This window comes from Chelonia mydas, chromosome 1, assembly GCF_015237465.2.
Source record: "Chelonia mydas isolate rCheMyd1 chromosome 1, rCheMyd1.pri.v2, whole genome shotgun sequence".
Classification (NCBI taxonomy): Eukaryota; Metazoa; Chordata; order Testudines; family Cheloniidae; genus Chelonia; species Chelonia mydas.
In genome coordinates, this window is record NC_057849.1 from 112,822,007 (window position 1) to 112,834,547 (window position 12,541).

At 39.7% G+C, this 12,541-nt stretch overlaps 1 protein-coding gene across 6 annotated transcripts in view; it reads right to left on the bottom strand.

The window, feature by feature from the left end:
* NCK2 (NCK adaptor protein 2) overlaps nucleotides 1-12,541 on the bottom strand; it is a 148,555-nt gene that overhangs the window by 18,765 nt on the left and 117,249 nt on the right. For all 6 annotated transcript variants that reach the window (XM_043536436.1, XM_037897733.2, XM_037897744.2 and 3 more), the window contains one exon: nucleotides 3,323-4,044. In XM_043536436.1, coding sequence (XP_043392371.1) covers nucleotides 3,323-4,044 — 722 coding nt within the window. The remainder of the gene's footprint in view (nucleotides 1-3,322; nucleotides 4,045-12,541) is intronic.

A 12,541-nucleotide genomic window follows, 5' to 3' on the forward strand; every position in this document is an offset into this window, starting at 1 on the left:
AGCTTAGTAAATTCCATGGGATTGTCCAATGAGACTTGTATGGGGTCACTGACTTACAGCTGACTTACTTGACTATACCTTGACTGAGTCTTTGTATGCCCCACAAGCGACAATCCTACTGCAGAGTGTGAGAACCACCATTTGGCAACCATATTGGACAACAATTGATCAAATATGAGGTCATTAAATAAAAAGGCTAATGTATTTTCTATATTTCAGATAGAAGTCAGAGTGTCTTTTTAGACCTAGACAACAAAAAAGAGCTGTAACACAGTGGTCATTATGGCGCAGCACGTAGCCACACGTTAGTAAACGTTGCAAAAGTGTTTCTGTTTAGCAATATTTTCAAACTGCTGTAAAATCCATTTGCACAGTCAGATCAGCCTGAAAACTGGTATGCTGGTTCAGGGCCTAGGATAGAATTTGTGGTGCATAGTTGGGGCTAGACGTTCCAGATATACAGCCCCCAACGCAATTTACATCTTTTTAAAAAAATTACTTTTCTATAATACTTTGTTGTGTAGAGATAATTTTTACCTTATAGGCAGAATCAACATAAAATAGAGAAAGACCTACAAAATATCCGTCACCCTAGAGTATTGACTACTGCGGACTGGGAGCCAGAATACCATGAGCCTCAAGTTCTCTTCTTTCAATGACTGCTGTTAATATTTCTGTGCACTTCATAGCTCTTATTAACTAAAGCTGCATATCCCCACGACAGCAAAAGACAAACTATTATTCCCCACATTTTGCAAATAAGATAACAGAGAGGCTGCACAAAGTCATGTCTAGAAAATCTGCGACAAGAAACGGAAACTAGCAGTCCAAGAGACGTAGAGTTAAGTTGTGAAGCAGCACATTTTGATGGGTTTCCCCCAGAGAAGGAACCAAAACCCGGTAGTCTACCAGGAAAAACCCTTAGGTTGCAAGGCCTGAAACCTACACAGACAATCATTTTGCAAGACATCATCTGTACGTCATCAATACTCTTGTGTATGAAATGAGAATTACAGGGAGTGGAAATACTTGTCAGCCTCCACTTCTTCTAACCGTAGTAAGAATAAAGCAGCAAATGTGTTTCAGAAAATAAAATAATATTTTGCGAGTTTAAATTAAAAAAACAAAAGAAAAATGTTGAAGCAACTTTTAAAAACTATTTTCTTGCCTTTAAATTATTCCCTTGACACCAGCAATCTTACTGGCAGAAACAAGGTATGCCAGCAAACCTCAACTTAAAGGACACCACTGAGTTAAAAAAAACCAAACTCCAGTAAACTCAGGAGTAGATTTATACTTACTATAAGGCAGAGATCGGCAACCTTTGGCATGTGGCCTGCCAGCGTAAGCCCCCTGGCGGGCCAGGCCGGTTTGTTTACCTGTGGTGTCCGCAGGTTTGGCTGACTGCAGCTCCCACTGGCCGCGGTTTGCCGCTCCAGGCCAGTGGGGGCAGCAGGAAACTGCAGCCAGCACACCCCTTGGCCAGCGCCGCTTCCAGCAGCCCCCATTGGCCTGGAGTGGTGAACCGCGGCCAGTGGGAGCGGCGATTGGCCAAACCTGCGGACGCGGCAGGTAAACAAACTGGCCCGACCCACCAGGGGGTTTACCCAGGCGGGTCGCGGGCCAAAGGTTGCCAATCCTTGCTATAGGGTATTTCTGCTAATTCTGGAAACGCTCCCTCAAAAAAGAACTGGGTAACAAGAGCTGTGTTCAGAAGTGCCTGTGATTGCAACCTGGCCAATCTGCCGCAACATTATTTATTTTGAAGACGTTTGACTCCATTTTAAGAGCTGGATTTAAATTGACCTTTACCTGGCCAGTACTAATTATAGCACGTGAAATACAAAATGTACTTCAACAGAAGCATGAAGAACTAAAATATCAATTTCTAAAAAGTAATTTTAGATTAATAGTAACTAATGAAAAGCCACAATTTGTCAACTAGTATTTACCCTAACGTACTATTGTTTTGTGAAGTCATTTTACAGAATCTAAACACAGAAACAGTTGATATTAGATTAACAGATCATATGAAAAATAATCTTAGTCAGACGTTCTAAGTAGAAATGATTAATACAAATGATCTAATGCTCCAATAGCTGGGCCTATATAAGCTATATATTCTCAGACAAAAAACTATCTTAAGGTCTGGCCTCTACACAGTTTTATATATATTGCTTTATTACTTTGAAACCAGTATAGTTAAATCAGTATAACTCATAGTGTGGATGCAATTATACTGGCATAAAGGTGCTTTAATACAAGTGCCCTAAATTTATGGGAATATAAATACTTTTAAAGTGGTATACTGCATTCACCTTATGGAATTGTACTTATGCTGGTTTCAGATGGATACAGTTGCGGTATACTTAAATTGTATGTAGATAAACCCCAAGACTGAGTTAGGCTGATGCCATGCAATAACCATATGATAATGATTAAGGCTTTTTAGTATTAGAGGTCCCAGATTAGATAACACTTATTTTTAAAAGACACACTAAGGGATTTTAACTACAATTTTCTTGTCATGATGTCACTATAAGACAGAGTTCAGGTTGTTTGAGTGATTCCATACCTTAGTATATTTGGAACACATTTAAATGTAAACTTTTCTGAACTTCCTGCATTTGTAATGCTTAGTTTGACGTAATTACAACATCCCTCTGATGTCACTGTGGCTCAACTTAAGAGTTACTTGACGCTGTCTGCAACTTATTATAATAATAAAAATTAAATAAAATCTTTAATTACAACTTAATTTACTTTATTACCACCTAATTTTTCAAATAAAACCTATGCACAAGAGTTCAAGAAATTTTAACTATATGGAAAATTTGAAGATGTTATTTCATTATTAAGTTCACTCAAGACAAAGAAAAGACTGCTACAGAAGCTAAATTTCTTAAAGGACCCATTTTAAATTAATTTTTGTACTCAGAGTAAGTGTGGTAAATTTGGGAAGGATATGCTGTATTTTTCGTATCTAACAAGAGAATCCCTGCTTTAAGTTCAAAACGGAATTCAATCTTTACTAGGGAATTATGACTAGTGACTCCACAATTAGTACACAAACTAGTTCACAATTGTTGTGTTTCATTCCAAAGATGGTTGCACCTCAGTAGTGAATGAAGTGACTCCAGTGTATAGCAAAAATATCAGTTTGTAAAGTTTGTAAATTGCTTACTTCTTCTGGGATAGACACTCATTGTACTAATGTAAGGTAATTATTCACTATCATCATTGCTACTTCAAACACCATACGGTAGTTTTGTTTATTTATATGAAGCAAATAATAAAAATTCAAGTGTTGAATGTCACTTACCGAAGATTCACTATCTCTAACAAGGAAGTCCCCTTCCACTCCCCTCTCATTTAGGGCACATTCTGCTTGATGCCGGGTAACATTCCCATAATACCACTCTCTTCCAGCAAACCGTCCTGTAGAAGATGGCCCTGTATAGCTTATCGGAGGTGGATGGGACGTGTTAATGGTAGGACCATCACTTAAGATTACTACATAGTTTTTAGGAACAAGACCAATTTGCCCTCGGGAATTTTTACATTTCCACCATTCTGGGTCATTTTCTGGTTTTTCAATGACTTCCATTGTTTCCCCCTTTTCAAAATTGAGCTCTTCCTCTGTGACGGAGCTGAATGGATACAGTGTCTGAACAACGTGAAGTAGTTTTGAGCTCTGGCCATTACTCATGGATGCACCTTTCCTTAAACTTAGAAAACTTGGGGAATCTGCAGTTGCTTCCTCAACTTCCTCCACCACATAGTTCGAAGGAAACCAGCCAATCTGTCCATTGTAGCTACCTCTCCACCAGCCGTCACTGCACTTTTCCATAACAATGACTCGGGATCCTTTAACAAGGGACAGCTCATCCTCCCTCTCTGCCACATAGGCAAATTTAACGTAGGCTGGGATGTTAAGGTCATAAATCCGATCTGCACTGCTACCGTTGGATGGATATTCTGCATCTGTACTAGGAGTAGGTGAGGCATCTCGTGCACTTGTCTTCCTTTTTGTTTTACCCAAACCTGTTAAATAAAAAGAGAAATTTCTAGTAGGCATGCAGGATATAAATAGAAAAAATAATAAAAAAAAAAACCATTTAGTCTCTATAATGCATAGGTATAAAATTAGCCAAGTGCTTTCCCTGTCGTTAACAAAAATGTTACACATACAGGTCATAACTATGACATTGGACACAGACTGTCGGGAAATATCAATGTCTTAATATTTTAAGGAACTGCTGTTTGTCTATTGGTTCAGCTTCTAAATATAAGCTTTAATTTGTCCTTTAATGTACCTCTCTACAAAGTCAGTTAATGGTAACTGAGAAACACAGAGTGATGAAAGACACATCATTTACATAAGCAATTAGTCCTCCAAGGATGTTATGTCTTCTAAAATCCAGTCAGTCTATCATATCTTTTAATTACAACTATAATCACTTAAATTGGTCTGGATAAAAGTAAAAATAAAAGTTAGCACAGTGAAAAAGGTCCTTCTGAACAAACTACATTCTGCCCCACTTCATTCTTCAGTCTCCAACCAACTTCATCTGAAACTATCTGACAAGTTTCCTGTTGAATTGTGCACCTAGAATGTTCCAGGTATGAGGCTATATAGGTGGAGTGACTTCAAGTAACCCTCAGGTTCTATAATTTTCAAGAAATGTACATTTTGAATTACCTTCAATGATATTAGGAAATGGAAAATATATTTAAAAAGGAATGAAGTTGTGTGTGTATGTTTAACTGGAGATTTTTGGCATTGGTGTGGTTTCTCAGAATGTCAATCAGAAAATTCCAGAGTTCTGCAGACATTATCATTTTCAAACATCTGTACCAAAGACTGCCTAAGTATATAAACAGACTGGTACAGAATAGTAGTAACTTGCTCTTCTGAATTTCAAATGATTTAATTAAATTCTGATGTTATTTATTAAGATGGAACCTCAATACAGCACAAGCCAGCCAGCATTCAGAAATCAAACACAATGGACAGAAAACAAAGGTGATGCAAAATCTAACAATTTTGTACTTTTCTCTATGCTCCAGGATCCTATAATGAGCATTATTCAACTAGCAGGGAGCAATTTATCTAAGATGACATGAACATAAACTGTCTATGAAACATGCAGTGAAAATCAAGTGTGGCAGTATTTAAAAAAAGAAATGGTCTCATCAGAAGTAGCCATATATATAATGTAACTGTGATTACAATACCAATTTTGCTTGACCACATCATTTGCTAAATTGCTCTGTTTGTAATTAAGCAAAGTGATTGTCTAGTGCAAATAAACCCACCTGGTATATTCTTACAGGTTATTCTTTTGAGCAACATACATAAACGTCTGCTAGACTGAGTATATTTAGGCAGTTTCAAAAAGAGAAAGAAATTAACTGGTTAAGCTGATCTAACTAAGATCAAGAACTATAACTTTGACTGAAGAACATTCCAAGAATTGCAAAAGGCTTCTCTGACCTGTTCCAAGTGGTTACCCATTCCCTGTTAGAGCCTGCTCATCCAGCTTTCACATCCTGCTAACCATATCACTTCAGCTGGAAATGAGTGGCTGTGCTCCTTGGCAAGATGACAGCAGAGAGACCAGTTTATTGCCCTGTGGGATACAACATGATAACACCACTTCTACTCTTTGAGCAAACTCCAGTAGGAAGTTGGCTAAGGTCCAATCTCTGATGAAAAATTCCAGTCTCAGCTATTTAGCAGTGACTGTCAACCAAAAGAATACAAGAACTAAGTAAAGTTAATTAGGGAGGTTATGTACAAACAAAACATTTGTTACTATATAAAAAAGCTGAACAAAATGCAAGTCTGAAATTAATGACCTCATTACTTCTTCACGCACAAATGTAATGACTGAGATGTGATTTAACACACCTCCCCACCCCCCCACCCCCAAAATCCATACTAGTAGCTGAGATTTCAAAATATTTATCCCTATTAGTTCCAGGAAACCTTAAGGTCTGGTACTAAAGTATAGGAAAACTTATCTAAAATTTTCCTTTCTTGAGCAATAAGATCCAGGAAAGTGGGAATTCTGCTCTATGCACAGACTTGGAGGCAGACCATATCTGTCAATCAGAAGCATTGTGGCTCCACTTCTGAGAAACCGCTAGTCGAGACACTTCCATAAGCCTAGGAAAAACTAAGCACTCTAAGGAAAATTAAGCACTTAGACAAAGCAGTAACTTGACCTTTGAAAGTCGGAACTGACAGGCATAACCCAAATCCATTTTGAAGAAATCTGAGCATCTGTGGTACCCATGAAGATGATTTGGTGGGGGGTGTCATTTGTCCTGGGACCGACAGTTAAAGCTCAACCAGGCCCTCAAATATGCTGAGTTTGTAGATTTATTTTTGGAAGCTAAAGTTGTGGATATCAGCCCTCTGAACAACTTCTTTGGCTTAAAAGGCTCTGTTCAAGAACTAGGCAGCTAGACTCACACAGTTTGGATTTTGGTGCATAATTGGCCTTGTAATATCATAACCCTTTAGATGGAAAACTGATGGGGGGACTTTGTACCCTTTCAAGGGGACGAGAGAATCAAGGTCTCCTTGGCCAGAAAGATATACAAGAATTACCAGTGCTGCTTCTCTTCTGATCATCTTCAGCATTCTGCTGAGGAGAGAAAAAGGAAAGGAAGGCATATAAGAGTCCCCTTTGGCTATCTTCACAACAAAGCATCTGTTGCCCTGGCTCTGTGATCTCAACTGGAAAAAGAAAAAACACTGAAACTTCATGATTCAGGTGGAAGGCAAACAGATCTGTTGCTGTGAGACTAAATTTCTTTACCAGGAGATGTACACCTCTAGGTGCAGTTCCCATTCTGGATGATTTGACTTTTGCATGATGAGCCAGTCAGCCGCAATATTCAATTTTGCTTTGGCTGGGAAGGGAGCAAAATGACTGCACATTTTCCTTTTCCCAAGTCATCAGGAGGTGAGCTTCTCTTTGAAGGACTGTAGACTTTGTTTCCTTTGTCTGTTTACATATGAATGGCTGAGGTATTGTCTGTCATGATCAGCACTTGAGTTAAGTCCAGATATGGGAGCAAAGCTTTGAGACCATATTGGATTATCCTGAGCTCTCGCCAGTTTATGCTGTGCTTACTCTCATTTGAGCCAGATTCCTTGGATGGTCCTTGACCACCTGTGAATGACCCAAGAATACAGTGGATAAGGAATAGTTTAGGGAGGGATAACACAAAGCTCTGTGGTGGCCTCATGTGAGCACTGGCCCACTAAGAATATCCACATGGGAGACCAACGATCCCAGAAGAGACAGAAGCATATGAATGGGTACTCCCCTTAACAGACTGACTATTTAGATAAGATTTCTCTGCTTCTGCGTTTTCTGCAACAAGCAACTTTGTAGAGGACAGTAACTGTTCCCATTCACAGATTGGGAATAACTGAGACTTTCACAAAATTGTGGCTTTGGAGCGTCCTGTTTCGGTAGGATAGTCTCTGACTGACTCTGGATGAGGCTTGGATAACGTCACCCAGGACGGGGTAGACAGAGACCACTTCCTTTCTGACAGGTGATATTAACTCTACCAGCACTTTTATAAACAAAAGTGCTGCTGCTAAATCAAAGAGCAAGAACCTATATGGGTAATGTTATGCTTCAAGAGCAAAGTTTAAGAAGCATCTGTGAGACTGCTGAATTGAGATATGGACACCTGCACTGTTCCCAGGTGTATAGATGTCATACAGTCCCCTTGGTCGATGGCAGATCGTATGGATTTTAAGGTCTCCATATTGAATTTTGATTTTTTTAAAATGATTTGTTGAGACACTTGATGTTGAGAAGTGCTCTGTAACTGTCTGACTTTTTTTTTTAAAACTAGGAATAATATGGAATAGGGCCTTTTTTCCTCTGAAGAGCAGGGACAGGTTCAATTGTCCCCATTCGCAGGAAATCTAGGATAGCTGTCTGCATGCCCTGACTCCTCCTCAGGGAAAAGCTCTGAGGCTGTGAGATTTATTTAGTAGGCTGAGAGAGATCATACCTGATATATTGTCCACACATATTAGCACTGCTTCTGAAAGCATGCTGGGGCACTTAGGGTGTGTTATACAGATAAAACTACACTATCATTTCAGAAGACAAGACAAGATGTCACGTTCATTATAATAACACAATTTGATTTAAGACCAATAACTAATATCTAATACCTATGTACACACACACACACACACACACACACACACATATATATATCAAATATTCTGCAGCTGCTAGATAGTTACCAGTCCTGAATGTAGCTTGAGTTCATGGCTTGGGTTCGTAGCTTGTGGCGGCTAACTGGCCAGGAAAGCCGGGCACAAGGAAGGACTGGGTCTCTGTTGGGCATGCACCGATGCCCTTCAATGTTGGCAGCAGAATGTTACCCTCCAAAGTCTTCCATCTCACCCATCCTTCTTGTAGGCTTTAGTTTGAATTCAGAGTCTATAGATCTTGCTGTGTCACGCTGCCTCTGGGTCCGGTGTGATTGATCACCCGTCAATTGCAGACATGACTTTCAGCCTAGGACCTGGGTTTGATGTTTCTTCAATTGTACTTTTGTTCTTTTCTTTTTAGGGTGGACTCTTTTTTGCTTTGTCAGGGCTGTTGTCTGCATCTTCTGCCACTGGTGTTTACACTTTATTTCATCAAGACAGGCTGAGGCTGGAGGTTGATTCCATCATCCATACATACCTCATTCACACATCTAAACTAAACTAATAAGATTACAGCAGGGTTTTGCAAAAATGAAGGTTGCAGCAAGCTTTTACAAAATGGAGTGAGCATTTTGAAATAGAGACAAGTTTGGGACAAGTTAAAATGGAGTTTGAGTTACAATATGGACAAGTGTAAGGAATGGCAAACAGTGAACAGAAATTCCAATATAGACAAGTATAATGAATGACAAACAGTGAGCAGAAGTTACAATGTTGAAACAGTGCAAGTTTCAGTGATTTAAGCAGCAATTGGATTACAAGTGAAACTCAATTAGCCAGTTATTGGGGTACCTGGTTTTATGAATGAATGTAGTTTCATTTATAAAACTTTACTTATGAAGTTATATTAAAAAAGTGAACAATTAAAAACAATTTCATTGATCAGTTCTACAGGTATCGTATGACAATTCTCTTTGGTTTATTTACTTATCCTTGTTAGCCTGCTGTCCGAAGGAGAGGGCTGAGATTATGCCTACCAGGATTTAGCTGCCTGCGAAGGACCTATATAGTAAGGATGCCACTCTTTCAGATAAAATTTTTTTCCCCACTTAGAAATAATGAGCCCTTGACCGCAGGGGAAAAAGGCACACCTATCTTTGGTAATGACACTGGGATAAATTTTGACTGTGCATACCAAGAAACCTTCTAGCCGTAGAAATTGGAGGTCAGGGGACATGGGGGGTAGAAGAAAGAAATGGTGAGCCAAAGGCCCCTCACTGTCTGCTGCTTCTTCCACATCTACACTGCTGTCCCTCTTATCACTTCATAGCCACGTGCTGGAGAAAGAGATGGAGGTGATAGTGAAAACTGACATCCTGCAACAGAAGCTGAGAGCAATAACCAGGACATTAGAGCCTGGTGACCCACAGCAATCACTGGGAATGAAAGCCCAATAGTTAAGACATGGCAACCTGCAGGACAAGAGCCCCGTTCTTGTCCCAGTCTTTAAGCACGGCAGGAAATCTCCATCCCACTATTACATGCTCAAAGGGTATATGAGGAGGGATATCTAGCTAAAGTTTATGTACGGTATCTACAGACCTCAAACTATAGTTTACAATACTCAATACACTTTTCCTGAAAGTCTATTCTCTGTGCATGTATGTGGTAGGGAGCTATGTATTTATTTTATTATTTGAGTCTTTAGCTCTGATTTGGAGTGTTGGGCTTCCTCTCCTAGCAGGGTCAATTCCCCATGTGGGGGTTGTGTATATGTGTGCCTAGAGGGAACAGCACTTCTATGGCCTGGTCTTTTCTGCATCAATTTGCCATGCTGCACTCTGAGGCCTGATCTACACTGCAGCAGGGCGGGGGAGAGGATAGGGAGCTGCTCTGCAGACACCAGGAGGGAGCTGCTGCTTGCTGGTCTTGGACCTGGGGCTGCTGCTGTTGTCTGTACTAAGCCTAGTGCATTTTGCCACTGCTTCCAGGGAAAGAGGCTGCTGGATATCCTGCCTGTCTGAGCACTTGAGAAAGGCCTGGATCTTCACAGAACAGGCACAGATCCCAACGTAGGCATTTAAACAGCAGGGGAGATGGAGGAAAGACAACATCTGGTTTCCCTCTCAGCATTCTCTGCCTTGCTGCCCACCAAGTGGGTGGGGGCATGGAGAATCCCAACCATCTAGGAGAAAGGAAATAATCTCTGCCTATAAAGGCAGATTCTGACAGCCTGGAGATTTTAAGCCTCCCCCCCCCCCCCTTACGTTTTCGTCTTTAAATTTGCTTTGCATCAGGAGGAGCTAGTCTACCTGCAGCTGGAGAGGCAGATGGAATCTGGCAGTTTTTCAGAGATGGAGCCACACTTGCCCTGCTTCTGAATGAGAGGTTTGGTCTGCCTCCAAAGGCTGCATAGAGTAAGCAGAGTGCCCAATGTCATGGGCCTGTGGACCTCATTATGAATAAGGGCATGTCTACACTACAAAATTAAATCGACCTAAGTTATGTTGACATACAGCCACCGCAGAAATTGAATCAGTTTTACATGTCCACTTTAAGCTCCCTTCGTTGGTGGTCCGCATCCTCAACAGGAACTCTTGCACCAATTTAATTGCCATTGTGGGGCATTGTGGGATGGTTTCTAGAAGGCAGCAACAATCAATGTAAGGAAAGCAGTGTCTACACTGACACTGCGTCAACCTAACTACATCTACTTAAGTGCTATGCTTCTCACAGAGGTGGAGTTATTAAGTCGGTGTAGTAGACGAGTTACTTCGGTGGGAGCTACATTTTAGTGTAGATGTTTACAGAGTTAGGCCGATGTAAGCTGACTTACTTTGATCTAACTCTGTAGTGTAGACCAGGCCTAAGAATTCACTAATGCCACACTGCTGTAGTGGAATCAACACAAAAAGACAACATGGACACGGAGATTACTGGAAGATCAACTACAATTAACCATCCAGAGTTAAGACTATGAATTTTAGATGCAATTCATAAATAGGAGAAGTAACATGGTTTCTTAGAATCTCTGCACTATGGTAACAGAATATGAAAAGCAAATATATCGTCTTTAAGCACTAAACTGCAAGAGCCGATTAAATATCAAAAGTTCACAGAAGTCCATGGCTGTAATGACACCTAGAAGAAAGTGATCAGACATGGATAAAATAATGCATGAAACAAAAAGATCTAGCAGCTAGAGAGCCAGGAGACAATTGTTTCAAAACCAGAGTGAAGAGCTAATTAGAAAGGGTCGAGCTGAACTGAGAGGAACAGTTCTGTAAACAGATCTGTGGATAGGTATATCTGTTGTGATAATACTGCATTAAAAAGAAGCTTGGATTCTGAAGTGTAAAAAAAAATCCCCAAATCACTTTAAAGGCTTATTAGATATTTTAAGAGATGATCTGAAAGCTTTTTTGCTTGGAAAACAAATTCAGGCTGGAAATCTCACAAGCTGTTTTTTTCCCCCCACAAGATTTCCAGAACTTTCTGGTTTAGGCTGGGCTAGAAATTCAACAAAAAACAACCTCTTGCATTGTATGTAGTTCAGTACTTCTTTTTCTGGCTCATGCCACAAACCACAACAAGGTAGAAAAACTAAAAGAAAACAACAAACAAGTGAAGTCTTTCAAAGCTCAAAGACTGTTTTGCTTTTTGTTTGAACTTATCTGTGAGCAAGCCAGTCAGTCACTGATTGGTACTTAGATACAGTATCACAGTAGAGAAGTTAGATATCACTGCAAGGAGATTTTTTTTTTTTTTTAAACTTGGAAGTTACCAGTAGTAGAACTGAACTAATTGTTCAGTAGCCTACTGGCATCAAGAGGAGTGGGAGGGATTAATAACATCTCTAGCTTTCATTTGTTTATTATGTGCAACTTTATTGAACAAATGATTCTGTAACTGAGAAAGGGAATTTAGCAGAATGGCCATAATAATGTAAAAACAAAGTTAAGACAGTACCAGAATTTATGTGTATGTACCTATGATAACAAAGATGTAATTACAGCTCCCTAAAAAAAATGTATGTATACTCTGTCTGGCCAAAACGTCCCTGCTCCTTCTAGAAGACTGCATTAATAATTTGTGTCAGGATATCCCTACGCCTGAAGCTCCACTGATGTATTTCCTGGAAAGGAAAGCATTTAATCACTTCATGAGCTTATTAGATTAAAATACACTGTTTAGCAACAATTGTGCTGATACATTTTTGGCATTTTTCTTTCCCTGGTTTCATTAATAGAGGCATTTGTATGAAAAAAGCAACTTTGTTTTGGAGATCCCCATACTTTTGTTTCTTTCACCTCACTTTAAGTCATAATCATTGTAATACAA